At 40.3% G+C, this 14,565-nt stretch overlaps 1 protein-coding gene across 5 annotated transcripts in view; it reads right to left on the reverse strand.

Annotated features, from left to right (window-relative positions):
- LOC121857315 (bestrophin-3-like) overlaps window positions 1-14,565 on the reverse strand; it is a 35,741-nt gene that overhangs the window by 11,850 nt on the left and 9,326 nt on the right. For 3 of the 5 annotated variants that reach the window (XM_042353318.1, XM_042353322.1, XM_042353321.1), the window contains exons 2-8: window positions 13,219-13,353; window positions 9,178-9,344; window positions 7,618-7,775; window positions 4,583-4,660; window positions 2,160-2,312; window positions 1,915-1,995; window positions 1,388-1,539 (exon numbers count right to left, since the gene is read on the reverse strand). In XM_042353318.1, coding sequence (XP_042209252.1) covers window positions 1,388-1,539; window positions 1,915-1,995; window positions 2,160-2,312; window positions 4,583-4,660; window positions 7,618-7,775; window positions 9,178-9,344; window positions 13,219-13,353 — 924 coding nt within the window. Of the gene's footprint in view, window positions 1-1,387; window positions 1,540-1,914; window positions 1,996-2,159; window positions 2,313-4,421; window positions 4,500-4,582; window positions 4,661-7,617; window positions 7,776-9,177; window positions 9,345-13,218; window positions 13,354-14,565 lie in introns of all 5 variants that reach the window. The other 2 variants (XM_042353319.1, XM_042353320.1) reach the window with 2 other exon arrangements.

Raw genomic sequence — 14,565 nt, forward strand, 5'->3', positions numbered from 1 at the left:
AAAGAGATAACAACATATGAGAGAGAAAGAGCGCGAGAGAGAGATGGAAGAAATGTAACTAACAGCGAAAGGTGATGAAAGTGGATATAGGACAGAAAATGATAAATGATGCAAATGAAATATAAAAAGATCGGAAAAATCTCTCCAATAATATGAGAAACAAACGAATGAAGAAATGAGAGAGAATGAGAAAAAACACGTACAAAAAATAAAATAAAAATATAATAAAAAAAACGAACGAGGATAAAACAAAAGAAGAGAGACCTAAACAAAAGAGAAGAGGGAAGTTGTGAATCGACTATAACACAATAAGGAAGACTATAGACAAAACGAAACAATAAACATCACAACGAATGTATAGACGAGATCAATAAGTAAAACAAATGAAGATCATGGAAGGAAGAGAAGGCAGAAATGACGATAGAAACGGCACCAAAGTCAATCAAGATGAAAGAATAATAACAAGGTGAATAAATCAGAAAGGGAGAGAGGGATAATGCAGGATAAAAGAGGGAAATAAAAAGAAAAAAGGAGGGAAAAATCAGACCGTACGGGGGAGTATGGGTGTAACAGGGACGAGATGTTAGGGTTGGGTCTATTAAATTGTTTCCAAAATAAGGGAAAATCAGAACAAACGCTGAAGCTACTGCGACACTAAATCGTTATTGACAAAAAAATAAAGGTATTTGTTTTGTTTTTAGTTTGTTTGCTACAGTTATAAGAGAAAGGATTTGTGCTATTGTTTGTTTGTTTGTTTTTAAAAGCATGAAGTGTACCAGCATGAGAAGAGGACAATTAATAGATCAGAAATATTGACTTCCTTGACATCCACCTTGACAAAAGGAAAAGACAATCGTAACCTTTAATTTTATTCTTCTCACTTTGAAAAGACTTTGGCTTCGTATTCTTAAAGCTTCATAATTTTTAATTTCTCTCTTCTGTGAATAAGGTGTTGAGAATATATCCATTTACCTGCTTCGTCCTTAATTAACAGACACAAACACTAAGATTACCTGTTGACATTTTATACCGTGAGTCAATCGTACCTAGATGCTTTCTTTTGTCTGTAAGTTACAAGTAAGAGAGATAGATAGATAGATAGATAGTGAGAGAGAGAGAGAGAGAGAGAGAGAGAGAGAGAGAGAGAGAGAGAGAGAGAGAGAGAGAGAGAGAGAGAGAGAGAGAGAGAGACAGACAGACAGACAGACAGACAGACAGACAGACAGACAGAAACATTACGAAAACTTTTAAAAATACGAAACTATGTGTGTCTCTGTGTGTATTTTTTTCATAAGCGAGCGAAATATTAAAAAAAGCTTAAACATAATAACATTTTCTAATCTACGAGAGGGGTTAAAGGGAGCACTCAAAGCACTGCCACACTTACACCATGTTCGCAACTGAGCCTCTGTACGTTCTCTTTTTGAACTCAGCAGACGCCTCGGTGTAGGGTAAGACGGGGCTCTCGTCGTTATAAAAGATGTCCTTAACCAGTGGGGGCGTCCTCAGTAACAAGGTGTCCACTATGAGGTATGAGACCTGTAGGGGAAGACCAAGAGAGAGAGAGAGAGGAAAGATAAGGAAAGATTACTAGATAAATAGATAGGAAAAAATGAGTGATGTCATATATGCATGTACATATTTACGTAGACGTATACACACACATACACACATACGTACACAAATATCATCATGACAACTTGAAATACTAATACGACCCCTGAACTTAACCTACTCTCGTCTCATTCTTGTCTCACCCTTGTCTCACTAATCTCATCCTTGTCTCACTAATCTTACTCTTGTCTCATCCTTGTCTCACTCTTGTCTCATCCTTGTCTCACTAATCTTACTCTTGTCTCATCCTTGTCTCACTCTTGTCTCATCCTTGTCTCACTAATCTCATCCTTGTCTCACCTTCATGTGTCTGTCGATGATCCAGTTCAGCTCAAAATCTTCATCGTCGTCTCCGAAAGGATTAATCAGCTGCTCGGCGACCTGTAGTCAAGGTAATAATAGCAATTACAACTCTAGCCACTTGTGTGTTTGTTTACCTGCCTGTTTACACCTTAAGGGACCAATATAAACACGTATTTACCTATCTATTCACAGACATAAGAACCTGGTCGTAGGATAAAGAACTACGAGAACAAGAACTCCACCTTCAGGAGCCCCATGTAGAAGAAGAACTGCAGGAGGGTGAAGAACGGGATGTAGAGGTCTAGCTTTGCCTTGTACGGTATACTCGTCTTCTCCACAAATTGACGTCCCACTATAGCGGCCAGGAAGAAGGCGTAAGTGGCTATAGTCACCACCTGTAACGACAACAAGAAGTCTGAAGCCGTATTAGAACGCGACCGAGGCTCTGGGGGGGGAGGTGGGTTTGGGAGGGATACAAACTGGCTCCATTTTTTTGTTTTGGTAATTTTGTTTTTCTCTTATTGTAAATGCGTTTGTTGTTTGAGTGTGTGAATGTGTTTTTGGGTAAGTGTGTTGTAACCTCACCTCTACTGAACGGGAACTACCGAGTGGACTGAGGGAGAAGGAGATAAGATCATGCTGGAGGATGTGAACCAACCAACCAACAAAATATACAGATGCAAAAAATAAAAATAAAAACAAACAAAAGGGAAAACTTAAAGAAAAAAATATTCTCAAAACTATTTCAGTGAGCGAGGAGAGAGAGGACTGGACACACGTCTCTCTCTCTCGCTCTAATCCTGTCAGTCAACTTTGGAGCTGACGTTGTAAACAAACAGTGACGTAGAACACAGGGTCTGAACACCAACCATGTTCATTGTACCACACACACAAACACACACTATAGGTGACGTCAACACACATGTTTAGGTTGATGACCAAATAAGGATGTATTGACCTCACTGGCATTTAAAGTCTTCAGCCAGTGATTGTACTATATGTCTGTCTGCGCTGTTTATGTTCATGCTGAAGCCAGTGTGGATTTGTGAAACGAATTTTGACTGACTCTATACAGTACATTCAGAAATCAGACGATTAGACATCTGAAAATGTTTGTGAAAAAAAATATGCCAATTATTTTTTGAATACAGATGAACACTGGGAATAAAATCGCCCTAAAATACCAAAAGGATTAATACACTTAAGTTTAAGAACCCTTAAAGTCAAATTTACTTAAAGTATACATCAATAAATCACTTTTATATACATCATGACTTTTGTATTTATTATATTCATCTTATTATGTACATGAAACCATCTCTTAAATATAACATGAATAGTCAATATAGCTCTTTTTTTTTTTTTTTGCATTTTTCATGTTTGAGTGACTGACAGCCCATCCAACCTCCTCAGTACAGTTCGTGAAGTGACAGAGTGAAAGACGCACAGCTCTGCCTAGATTACGTCAACAGCCACCAGGGAGACTAAGCCAAGAGAGCCGGCGCTTTAGTGAGGTTATTTGCAGCTAAGCCGGCCAGTTACGGTGGTTAGAGTAGGTCAGCTGGGCGTCTCGTGTGGGGTGAACCTCAAGAAAAGCTACGAGGAGCCTTGGTGACTGTCAGACACCGTGTCACGTTGGTTTAGATGTTTACCCTGCATGGCCTGGAGCCTTTGAGCTTTTGGAAACTGTTGTTGATCCATAGTTGAAGAGAACCATTCGGTATAATCAGTATTGAGATTGTCCAATCAGTGGTAGGCTGCGTCTACAGCACACAACTCCTGAAGGACACAGTGCCTGGGGTGACAGGACGTGGCTAGGAAAGAAAGGACGCACCTCTTGTAAGTGCCTGGAAGACCTTTAAGGGTTTGCTCCATCACTGTAAGCCAGGTCACTGTTCCTACAGGATTAAGCCTCTCATACTGACAAGTTCAGGTGCTGGACCACAAGACCCGAGATCAACAAAATACAAAAAATGGAAAAACTTGGAACTGCAAGATTTAGCATCTCGTATTACGACTACTGGGCTTGAATTTGCAGTTTCCAGCCGATGGTTCTGGAAACCCCAGTTGATGTGAACTATCTGGAATTGTAACGACAAGGATCATTTGCACTGGCTGCTAAGACCCAGCGTCAGGAGCATCAGTACCGAGGTGTGGGTGATGTAGGACCAGCACCTGAAGCAGGAGGACCTAGCACATGATTCTAGATCCAATACCTGAGAGTACAGGACTCAGCATTCCGGATTAGGGGACTTTTTTATCTCCAGGGAGTACAGGATAACCTCAATAGGCACACCGAGGCATGGGAAGTGTCTACTGAGACAAGAAGCCCACGAGAAGCTCTGTAAGAGGTAGATCAACACTGTGAGTGGTTCATGGATGTGGTTATAGGGGGCGTGAGGGGCACACGGGTGGTCAAGGTGGGGGACGGCCGAAGTATTTGCGGGGTAACCACAGGGTCCTATATGAGGGCCGGCAGCGGTTAATGAGCGAGCCTACAGTACCTGAGTATACACCAGCGGGATGCTCACCCAATCGTAACACCAGAGCAAGCCACATTTGGCTCGAAATTCGAGAAACTCCTGTAATAAAAGTGGAAAGTCGGTAGGGCAGGAATGCGGCATGGCCCATGGAAGTTTGGAATGCTGTATGGTGATTACCCTACCTGAGTGTACACTAGAGGGATTGACACCCAGTCATAGCTCCAGAGCATTCCGCATTTTTGTCTGAACTCATTGAACTCCTGGAAAGAGAGGACATCTAAAGTTGTGGGGACTGCTGGCTGGACCATCGTTAGCGGTTAGCGAGGGTAAAGGAGAAAGTCTGTGAGTGTATCATCATCATCATCATCATCCTTAAGGCGAGCCCGGCGGGTGCCAAGGGCCAATGACTCTCCCGGCAGAAACATGCCAGCGTTAACAAAAAAATCAACATGATGTGTTTTATAGAACTTTAAAAGGTAGTGTGTGTTGGGGCCTTACAGTAAGGGTTGTGTCAGCCGTACACTGAAGGAGTCCAGAGGCTCATTATCTCTCTGCCTGCGTCTCACTCAGTCATTAGTGCACAAGGACTGAAGCCACTCACTGCTCAACAGTTGCAACATCAGAAAGCATCTAGACTGGTTACAGTTGCATGGAATATCTTTATTTCTGCAGCTTTTATTTTTAGCCTTGAATATGAAAAGCTTGTTCAGATGCTGTGTCAATATCTGCTACTTATTGAGCTTCAATACGGAGGATGGTTATAAATACTGACCGGAGCTATATGAAGGCCGCCTACCTACCCCACCAGCTCGTGGGCGTCCACACTACTCAATTAGAAAATAGCTACAGGGTGTAAGTGGGTGTCTGCCTGCTAGCCTGCCAGCCTCTCTGAGTTCACACTTTACCGTTGATATATGATAAACTAAAAGAAATGGTAAAGAGAAGCGAAAGAAAACAAAAGCAAAATGTAAGCTTGTCATTTTACACGTTCCCGTCATCACTACACAGTTAGCACAAACCATTGAAATATTTGATGAAGTTTTTACACTAAATCTTCCCTTGGCTATAAAGTGAAAACATGAAAAAGGAAAAGTTGGACGTATTATGAAAATACAGAAAACGCAAATGATTTGTTTTCTTTGAAACGAGTAACTTATTTTATGGGAAACTATAAAGAACTTATCGTCTGACCGTGAATTTAAGAGTTCACTAGCAGCTGGCACGTCAACTGAGGCTGGCATCTGGTCCGTGAATGTCAGGAAGACGTAACACAAGACTAACAGACCGAGAGAAAACCTGCTGCATAATACTTGAACTGTGAAGGAAACTGTCACAAAATCTACGAGAAATTAAGTGTTGGTGCTGAAATAAGTTGATGGTACTATTTTTACTTTTTCCGTGAACAGGAACCGTAAATGACACGTAAACTTTGTGTGACTAGCAAAACATTTTCACATTTATAACAAGTATTAAAAACAACGCTTAGTTTTTATGGGATAGGCAAATTATATGTCAATAATATAACAAGACTAAAAAAAAAGACAAATGAACCTAGGAACTATTTACTAACTTCGTGTGAATGGATCTGAAGAGAGCGAATGAATCACACGTTGAACTGGTAAGAGATACAAGTAATTTTACGAGACAGTGAACGATGGTAAGTTGTGGACAAATCTCGAGGAAATTTGACCACAAAATACCGTATATTCTCACGACACGGGGGGCGAGAGAGGAGGGAGACTTGGCAGCGGGAGGGAAGGTTTAAATCCTCGTCAATAATCAATCTCTTTTTTGAATTTATTCATCGTAATTATGCAGATCTTGACCTAGAATCTGTAGTAGTATTAAATGAACCCCTAAAACAACCGACTGATCATTAATCAAAAAAATATCTATTGACTTCCCTGGTTAGAGATGTGTGTGTGTGTGTGTGTTGTTAGATGGTGTTAGTGTGTTAGTGGTGTGGGCAACTTCTAACACCCAAGACAAAATAACTCAAAACAGCCACCCCCTCCACAACTAATGTATTTTTTTTTCAATGGACATCTTCTCAGGCTAAACAAATTTTCTATTGTAAAATTTATTCCTGGATTTATTTACACTAAACATATATTTCTCTGGTAAAGATATATTCATATATATACATATATATATATATATATATATATATATATATATATATATATATATATATATATATATATATATATATATATATATATATATATATATATATATATATATAAACAGGTCTTTACTCAGACGGAATTGTATATAGATAAAACTTGAAGAATTAATCTACCCCAAAGAACAAATCTGTTTATAGGCATTTAAACCAATTTTGGACAATCTTGACTCTACCAAAGGAAAAAAATATCTGATGAAGAGAAAAAACTGCGGAATTGACTAACTAATATATTTTTTCTATATTAAATGGAGCTCTGTAACATCTATAGGCACACTAGAACAATGCTTTTAAATTTTTACTTTTTCTAATAAAGAAGAGATAGAGAAAAAACAAGAAAAATAAAATGTTTGATCAAGCATGAGAGAGGAAAAAAGCAAACTATGTGACAAGGAATTTATTTGTTCCTGTCTATGGCAGATAAACTTATACTGACAACTACAATAAAGTCTCTTAAAATAAGAAAATGCAATTAAAGAAAGAGAAAAGGAGAAAAAAGAAAGAAAATATACCATTTTTTGTCATTAATTTGAAGGAAATTGTGCTTGAAAAAAATACTATTGATATGTAAACTATGTGCTTAATATTTAGGAAGAACTTACAACAATATACACAAAAATACAATAATAACTATTAATTAAATAGCTGTGTTATGAGTTCTATAGATTACATCCAGCAAAAAAATGAAAAAAAAAATCATAGCAAATAGATTCTATGATCACATCCAGCAAAAATAAACAAAAAGACTAATTTAAAAGAAAACAAAATATATTTACTTTAAGAACTACCTAGAAAAAATAAATCAGCCATTTATCAAAGCAAAAGAACATCACAAGACATGAGAGCAAATTTACTATAAGCTTTGAAAACAAGATAATAAAAGCGTCTTATAATGGAATTAAAAGAACATGTTGAACAAGAACAAGAATAAGAATAAGACTGAAAAGAAAAATATAGACGAAGGAAAACAGTAAAAAAACAGAGTATAGATTCGCCAACACGAGTATAGATGACAGAAAGTGGGGACTCTACCTCCATGATGTGTTTGACCCCCATAGGATCGGGTATTCTTTTTTGGCCTTTGATGTCCTTTAGGAGGGCCGTAAACCACGTACAGGGCACCCAGTACGTGTTGAATTCTTTATTGGGCACCAGTTTGTATATCCCCAGCTCTGTTGTAGTGATGAAGCCTGTGGGGTGAAGGAGATAACGAGATAATGGGGTGGATGGGTTGGTGGTTCTTGTGAGGGAAGGCAAGGTGTTATGCAGCAGGTCGCAGTGTTGTTGTTGAGAGGTGAAAATAGGTAGAGAGAGAGAAAGATGATGAGTAAGTTTTAGTGATGTCTGTCAAGGGAAGTGAAGTTACAAAAGTATTCCAATAAAATTTTCTACTCTGTCCTTTTATTCAAGTGAGTAACGTTAAGTGTTACTAAAACATGACCAAGGACTCAAGGGATCGTGAATATATCTACATATATTTCAGTAATAATGATAATACTAATAATAAATTCAATAAAAGTAAATCCACAACAACAACATTCAATTAACACAAATGTTTTAGTCTAAAACATGTCCCTTACAATTTTATCCTCTCCTCATCCAGCCATCTCATATTTTAACATTTACACCTGTTACCTCTGCTTCCATATGCTTATCACTCTATTCTTATTCATTATTTGGGTAATTATATGCTTTATCATCATGTTTTCATCTCACTGGTACATCAGAACACGTGAAAGAGACCCAGTGAGATCCTCAACCCTGTGAAAATTTCCCTAATGTTGACTTATGAGTCGAAAGATACCAGCTATACGATGTTCACTGTATACGAGGAACTAAAACCACTCCCTGTATATCTAAATTCCTCTGACACGATTATAACTCCTGTCAGAGAGACATTATGAAGTGTTTACCTGTCTCACTAACTCTTAACGTAACAGTAAACGCCCTGATGTGTTTATTTTTCTTAAGGGGAGTCAACTGAAGTATGGATCTTCGAAACGTCTTCAGGCTTCTTATACTTCTCGTCTAGCTAAGGGTAATAATAATGTCGGGTATGAATGAAAACACACACTCTCTCTATCTGTCTGTCTGTCTGTCTGTCTGTCCGTCTCTCTGTCTGTTTCTCTCTCTCTCTCACTCTCTCTCTCTCTCCTCCATGTCCCTGCGTCTCAAGCTGGATACAATTAAGAGCTAACTTATATTTCCACCGCGAGATGGCGTGACCTAGAGATCAACTGGAGAGATTCTAGTCTATCTTGGCAGCGATCTTGATATACTGCTGTCAGGAGCGGGGGAGAGGTGAAGAGACGGGGCGGGGAAAGGTGAAGAGACGGGGTGGGAGGCAAGGTGTGGAAACGGGGCGGGGGAGGAGGTGTGGAGATGAGGCAGGGAAGGAGTGTAGACGGGATGGGGAAGGGGAAGGGGGGGGTGGAAGTCTACTCGTAGATATATCCGTCCTAGCAGGTGTAGGTATCACGTGACTGAGGTTAAGTATACAATTGAAATATGCTCCCCCATCCCTCTCTCTCACTTACATATACTTTCACAGACACACTCACACATACTCTCTCTCTCTCTTTCTACACCCACCGGCCTCTACGAGATGCTCTAACGTTGGAAACCTTTTCTTGAGCGGTGAGGAGATGGACCTTAGGATGAGCACGAGGCTGAGATTAATGTACCGAGCCAAGGTCCTCCTCATCATCCTGCCCTTCTCATCATACCCCGTGACGTGTAGGGCGATGGCGTGGATGATCCTGTTGGAGAAGAGAAAGAGGAGTCATTTAGGTATCCTGTAGGGACCTGAAGGATAAAGTTTTAAAGGCAGAAGATGGTTAATTGATTCATTGTGGCGTGGAAGACGTGGGTGATCCTGAAGGAGAGAGAATCTTTTAGCAGCCTGTTGGAGACGAGAGAAGAGTCCTTTAGGTATCCTGTAAAAGCCTGAAGGATACAGGTTTAGTATCCTGTAAGAAGTTGAGTGATATAAGATAGTTGATTCATTCTTGTATCCTGGAGGAAGATACTGTGGGTGATCCTGCAGAGAGAGAGAGAGAGGAGGGAGTTGGGGGGTTCCTTTAATATCCTGTGAGAGGTTGAGAGACAGCCAAGGAGACACATGAAGGGCCTTCTAGGGGTCAAGATTAAGGAAGGAATTCAACACAGAGGGAGAGGTATGTGAGGGGGGGGGGGTCTCCTTCCCTCAACAAGAATGTGGGAAATATCTGTAGATTTTTTTAATTGCGGAACAGAACACAGACGAGATGGAAAGGAAGAGGTTTTTAACTTAATGGAATGTAACTATGACCACGGACTACTGTAAATGGAATGGGAATAATCATGTAAAGGGAATGGAAAAGGATTGACTTTTGACCCATACATTATAGCCATAATATACACAGTAAATATGTGAGTACTTATACAGTTTGGGAAAATGAAGGAGGTTGAGTGCAGTGCCGAATATGTTGTTGTGTCTATGTGTACTGAGAGAGATGGGAAAGGAAGGAGAGAGAGACAGATAAATGAAAAGAGAGAGAGAGAGAAACAGAAATAGAAAGAGAGAGAGACAGAAATTGAGAGAGTGGAGAGGTTAAGAGATAAATCAAAATCGAGATACAGAAGTACATCAGAAACAAGACCCAACACTAAAACAGAGAAAGGCGAAGAGAAGAAAGAAGAAGAGGAGAATAAATAAGGAGAAGGGGCTAATGCTGCTAAACCATAAACTCAAAGAATTAATTAAACCATCATTCTCTCCCTAAACCACACCCAATATCCCATAAACCAATCACCACCACCTTCTTAACCCCCGAAAAAACATTATCCCAAACGCTTTAACACCACCCCACCCTACCCCACCCCGCCCCACCCTACCCCTCCCCACCCTCACCCCACCCCACCCCACCCCACCCCCACCTTCCTACTCTACCTATCACCTAATCCCTACCCTATTCCCTCATCCCTACCCTCCATTAACTCAAATATAAGGCAGTGGGATAATTTACCTACCTAGATGAGAGGCCATGATATTAAACGTGTCTTGAGGGCTGTGTAGATCAATGACTCCTTAACCTAGTGATGTGGTTTATGCTAAAGAATAAATATAATGTTTATATGTTTATCTTGAGAGGGATGTTTAGGTACAGTTGTGTTTAGTTTATGTTAATTAATATTTCCATCAGGGTTGAGAGTTCGGTGTTGTATCGTTGTGAATAGGGAGATGTTGACTGGCGTTGACTTTGTGGCGTTGAGAGGGAGGGACTGGCGTTGACTGGTGGTGGTGCGTTGAGAGGGAGGGACTGGCGTTGACTGGTGGTGGTGCGTTGAGAGGGAGGGACTGGCGTTGACTGGTGGTGGTGCGTTGAGAGAACTAGTTAAAAAGGTGTTTAGTTTGGCGTGGTGGTGTTGTGTTTTTAGTGTGTGTGTGTGTGTGTGTGTGTGTGTGTGTGTGTGTGTGTGTGCGCTTGAAGAATGATGGTTGTGAATGTTGATTAGTGATGCCAGAAACCCACCTGACCTAAGCCTGGCACCCTGATGGAAGAACAGTGCCAACACTACCAGAGTCACACCCATCCCCTCTCTGTCTCACCCCCCTCCCCCCCGCCTGTCCCCTATCTCCTCCTCCTCCTCCTCTTCTCCTTCTGAACCTCCTTTACTACTTCTTCTCTAATACCAACCTTACTACTACCACGTCTACCGTCACTACTATTCTCGTTTCAATCATTCTTCTAGTCAATTTAAAATGATAGTGAGTTTTAGTTGCAAAGAATGATAGAATGATAATGAATGGATGATTATAATTAATGATAGGGACGTGGTTTGGTTACACAGGTGAGATGATCCGCCATTAATACCTGCAGTAGTTCCTTGGCTCGTCGTGTCCACAGTGTACCGTTCGTCCTTCAGTATTATACACCAGAGACGATACCTACAGTGTGTGTGAGTTCTTCCTGCCCACAAATATGCTGTTGGTATTTCTGAGGACGTTACCCATAATCCCTCGTGGTGTGTTTCTCCCCTTCGCCGCCAGGGTGTTTACAGGGTGGTAGTTGTGAAGTGTTATATCCTTGTTAAGTATTCTTCCGCCAATACGAGCCATGAGCATCGCCTGGCGTTTACTACAGATGAAATACCTACTCTACAAAGACATTTCCCGCCACGTACTCCAGTGACACATTTCAGAAAGTTTTTATACATCGTAAATCAACACAGACAAAAACGGGCGGTGGGGAAGGGGAAACTTGCACCCAGACGAACGTTCGCGATCATGACCACAGAGACAGTATGAAAGAGGCGGTAATGGCCAGGGTGTATGTGGAGGCCGCCTGCTGCTGCCTCTGGTCGTCTTTACTGCCGCAGGAATTTGTCGTTGGTTTAAGGAAGACGTGATGGCATGCTGGTGTACTGTGTCTTTGTGGTGGTGATGGTGGTGGTGGTGGTGGTGGTGGCTTGGTGGCGCTGGTGGTGGTGGTGTGATGGTATTGATTTGGTGCTAGTAATGTTGTCGTGGTAATTGTGGTAGTAGTGTTGTTGTGGTTGTCGTGGTAGTCGTGGTAGTCGTGGTCGTTGTGGTAGTAGTGTTGTTGTGGTAGTCGTTGTAGTCGTGGTCGTCGTGGCGGAGCTTGGGGTGCGTCTTGCCAAACATTGGTGCGATACTTGACACGTGAGTAAGGTCCGTGCGTCTCCTGCTGCTAGTGGCTCCTGCTAGTGCCACCTGCTAGTTCCTCTTGCTAGTGCCTCCTATTGGTGTCTTCTGCTAGTGCCTCCAGCTGGTGACTCCTGCTCGTACCTCCTGCTAGTAGTGTCTTCTGCTAGTAGTGCCTCCTGCTAGTAGTGCCTCCTGCTAGTGCCTCCTGCTAGTTCCGCTTGCAAGTGCTTCCTGTTGGTATCTTCTGCTAGTCCCTCCAGCTAGTGCCTTCTTTTAGTAGTGCCTCTTGCTAGTAGTGCATCCTGCTAGTGACTCGTGACGATCTACTCATCACTAATAACCACTAACCACTACCACCACCACCAATCGCCATCACCACCAAGCAACACCATCACCACCAATCACCACCACCACCGATATATAAGTTCAGATTCTCTCTCTAATTCCACACCATCTTGGAAACCCCCGGATCAACTCTCTACCCGATGCTCTTTTGTCTCCCACGTCCTCTTATTTCCGTGTTTTGTATTCTGGTCATCGTATTCACCTCACACGATTGTTGTTGAGCATATTATTTCCATTACTTCTACATCATTTCAGTTGCTACAAGACTCTTTCTATCATTTCTACATTATTTCCATCACTTTTTCATCATTTCCATCAATTTTACATTATTTTCATCACTGTTACTTTATTTCCATCGTTGCTACATTATTTTCAATCACTTCTAAAGAACATATTGATTAAATTGAATAAAATACCTTAAACAAAAAATTAAAAACTACAATATATTAAAAAAATCGATTCTGAAAACAAAATTAGAATCAGAATAACCATAACATAATCTAATACCTAATATAGCCAACATCAGAACGAATCCGAACACCCAAACAAACATTTGGAACCTCCCTATGGCAGAGACGTTATAAAGACTTGGAATCTATAGTCAATAAAATACGATATCAAAGTTGGAAATATCTTACTTGTCCGGCCAAGGTATAGCCATATATTGTTGCCACCATCTTGAGGCTACGAAGGAGACGTAGAATCCCAGGATGAAGGAGAGAGGAATATAATTCATGTAGGTCTCACAGTACAGCACCACCACCTCGAACCTCCTGGGAAAAGAAACACCCAACGTTAAGATTTCGCCTCCATGTTGGAATATTTGCCACGAGGGAATATTAGTATGGAAAATATGTCACTTAAAATGAATAAATACCACGATGGAAGGATTAATATGGCTTAAAGACTAGTTCATAAGATCAGGATGAAGGAGGTCCCCCAAGTACAGCACCACCACCACCACCACATCAACAATGATATTCAACTTGTATAAATAACCTTTGTGTGTTTTTGTTTATAATGACTCAACCATAACCCCGAGAGGTTGTCCATATACGAAAAAATTTTCTTCTGTATGTAAGAGAGGAGTTTGATGTACATACACACACGCACACACACACACACACACACACACACACATCACTGTACACACACCTGGAACACATCACTGTACACCTATTTCCTCCATTAAATAACCTCCACACTATATTGTTTATCTACGAAATCAACCAAATAACACAACATGTCAGTTCAGTAACTCTATTTCTAAGACCTTATGAGAATTTTCAAGCATGCTATTTCTTTTTACACATCTAATAAATTCTTCTTTCATTATATTCTTTTTTCAGGATTTTAGTAAGTATATTTATCAATGATACTGGCCTATAGTTTCAATGCTTATTCTTATTTCTTGTTTAAAAAATATAGGTGATGCGTTGGCTAATTTCAAGGCACTGGGAAAAGTATTTAATGAAAACTGAAAAAAAGAAAATCTTAGGTCGCAAAATATCCCAAGATAATATTTCAGAACAATTTGAGGACACGCCATCAGGACCTGTTGGGATCTGTCTTCTGTTTTCATAGTTTCTTGAATATTACATTTCAATTTGTATTTCCTAACTTCACTTCCAACATAAGATAGATCAAATAAACATTAAACACCCTGAACATAAGTGTATATAACATATTGTGACACTATTACATCATACAAATGTTAGTGAATATAAGTTACGAGTAAGCGATATACAAAAATTATATAAGTTATCCATTAACGTTTTCTATCATTGAGTATAAATCCATTTTCTTCTACAGATGAAAACGCTAGAACTTGCCTAACTTTTCAGACTTTTTTTACTCTCATATAGTACAGTAAAATCTACCAATGATAACTACAAGTGTGTCTGGGTATATTTGAAGTCACGCAGCTTGGTTTTATATCTATATAAAGGGAAAATTAATCGCAAAACCTGTTTAACGTGACTAAA

Source organism: Homarus americanus, unplaced genomic scaffold (assembly GCF_018991925.1).
Source record: "Homarus americanus isolate GMGI-L3 unplaced genomic scaffold, GMGI_Hamer_2.0 scaffold20465, whole genome shotgun sequence".
NCBI lineage: Eukaryota > Metazoa > Arthropoda > Malacostraca > Decapoda > Nephropidae > Homarus > Homarus americanus.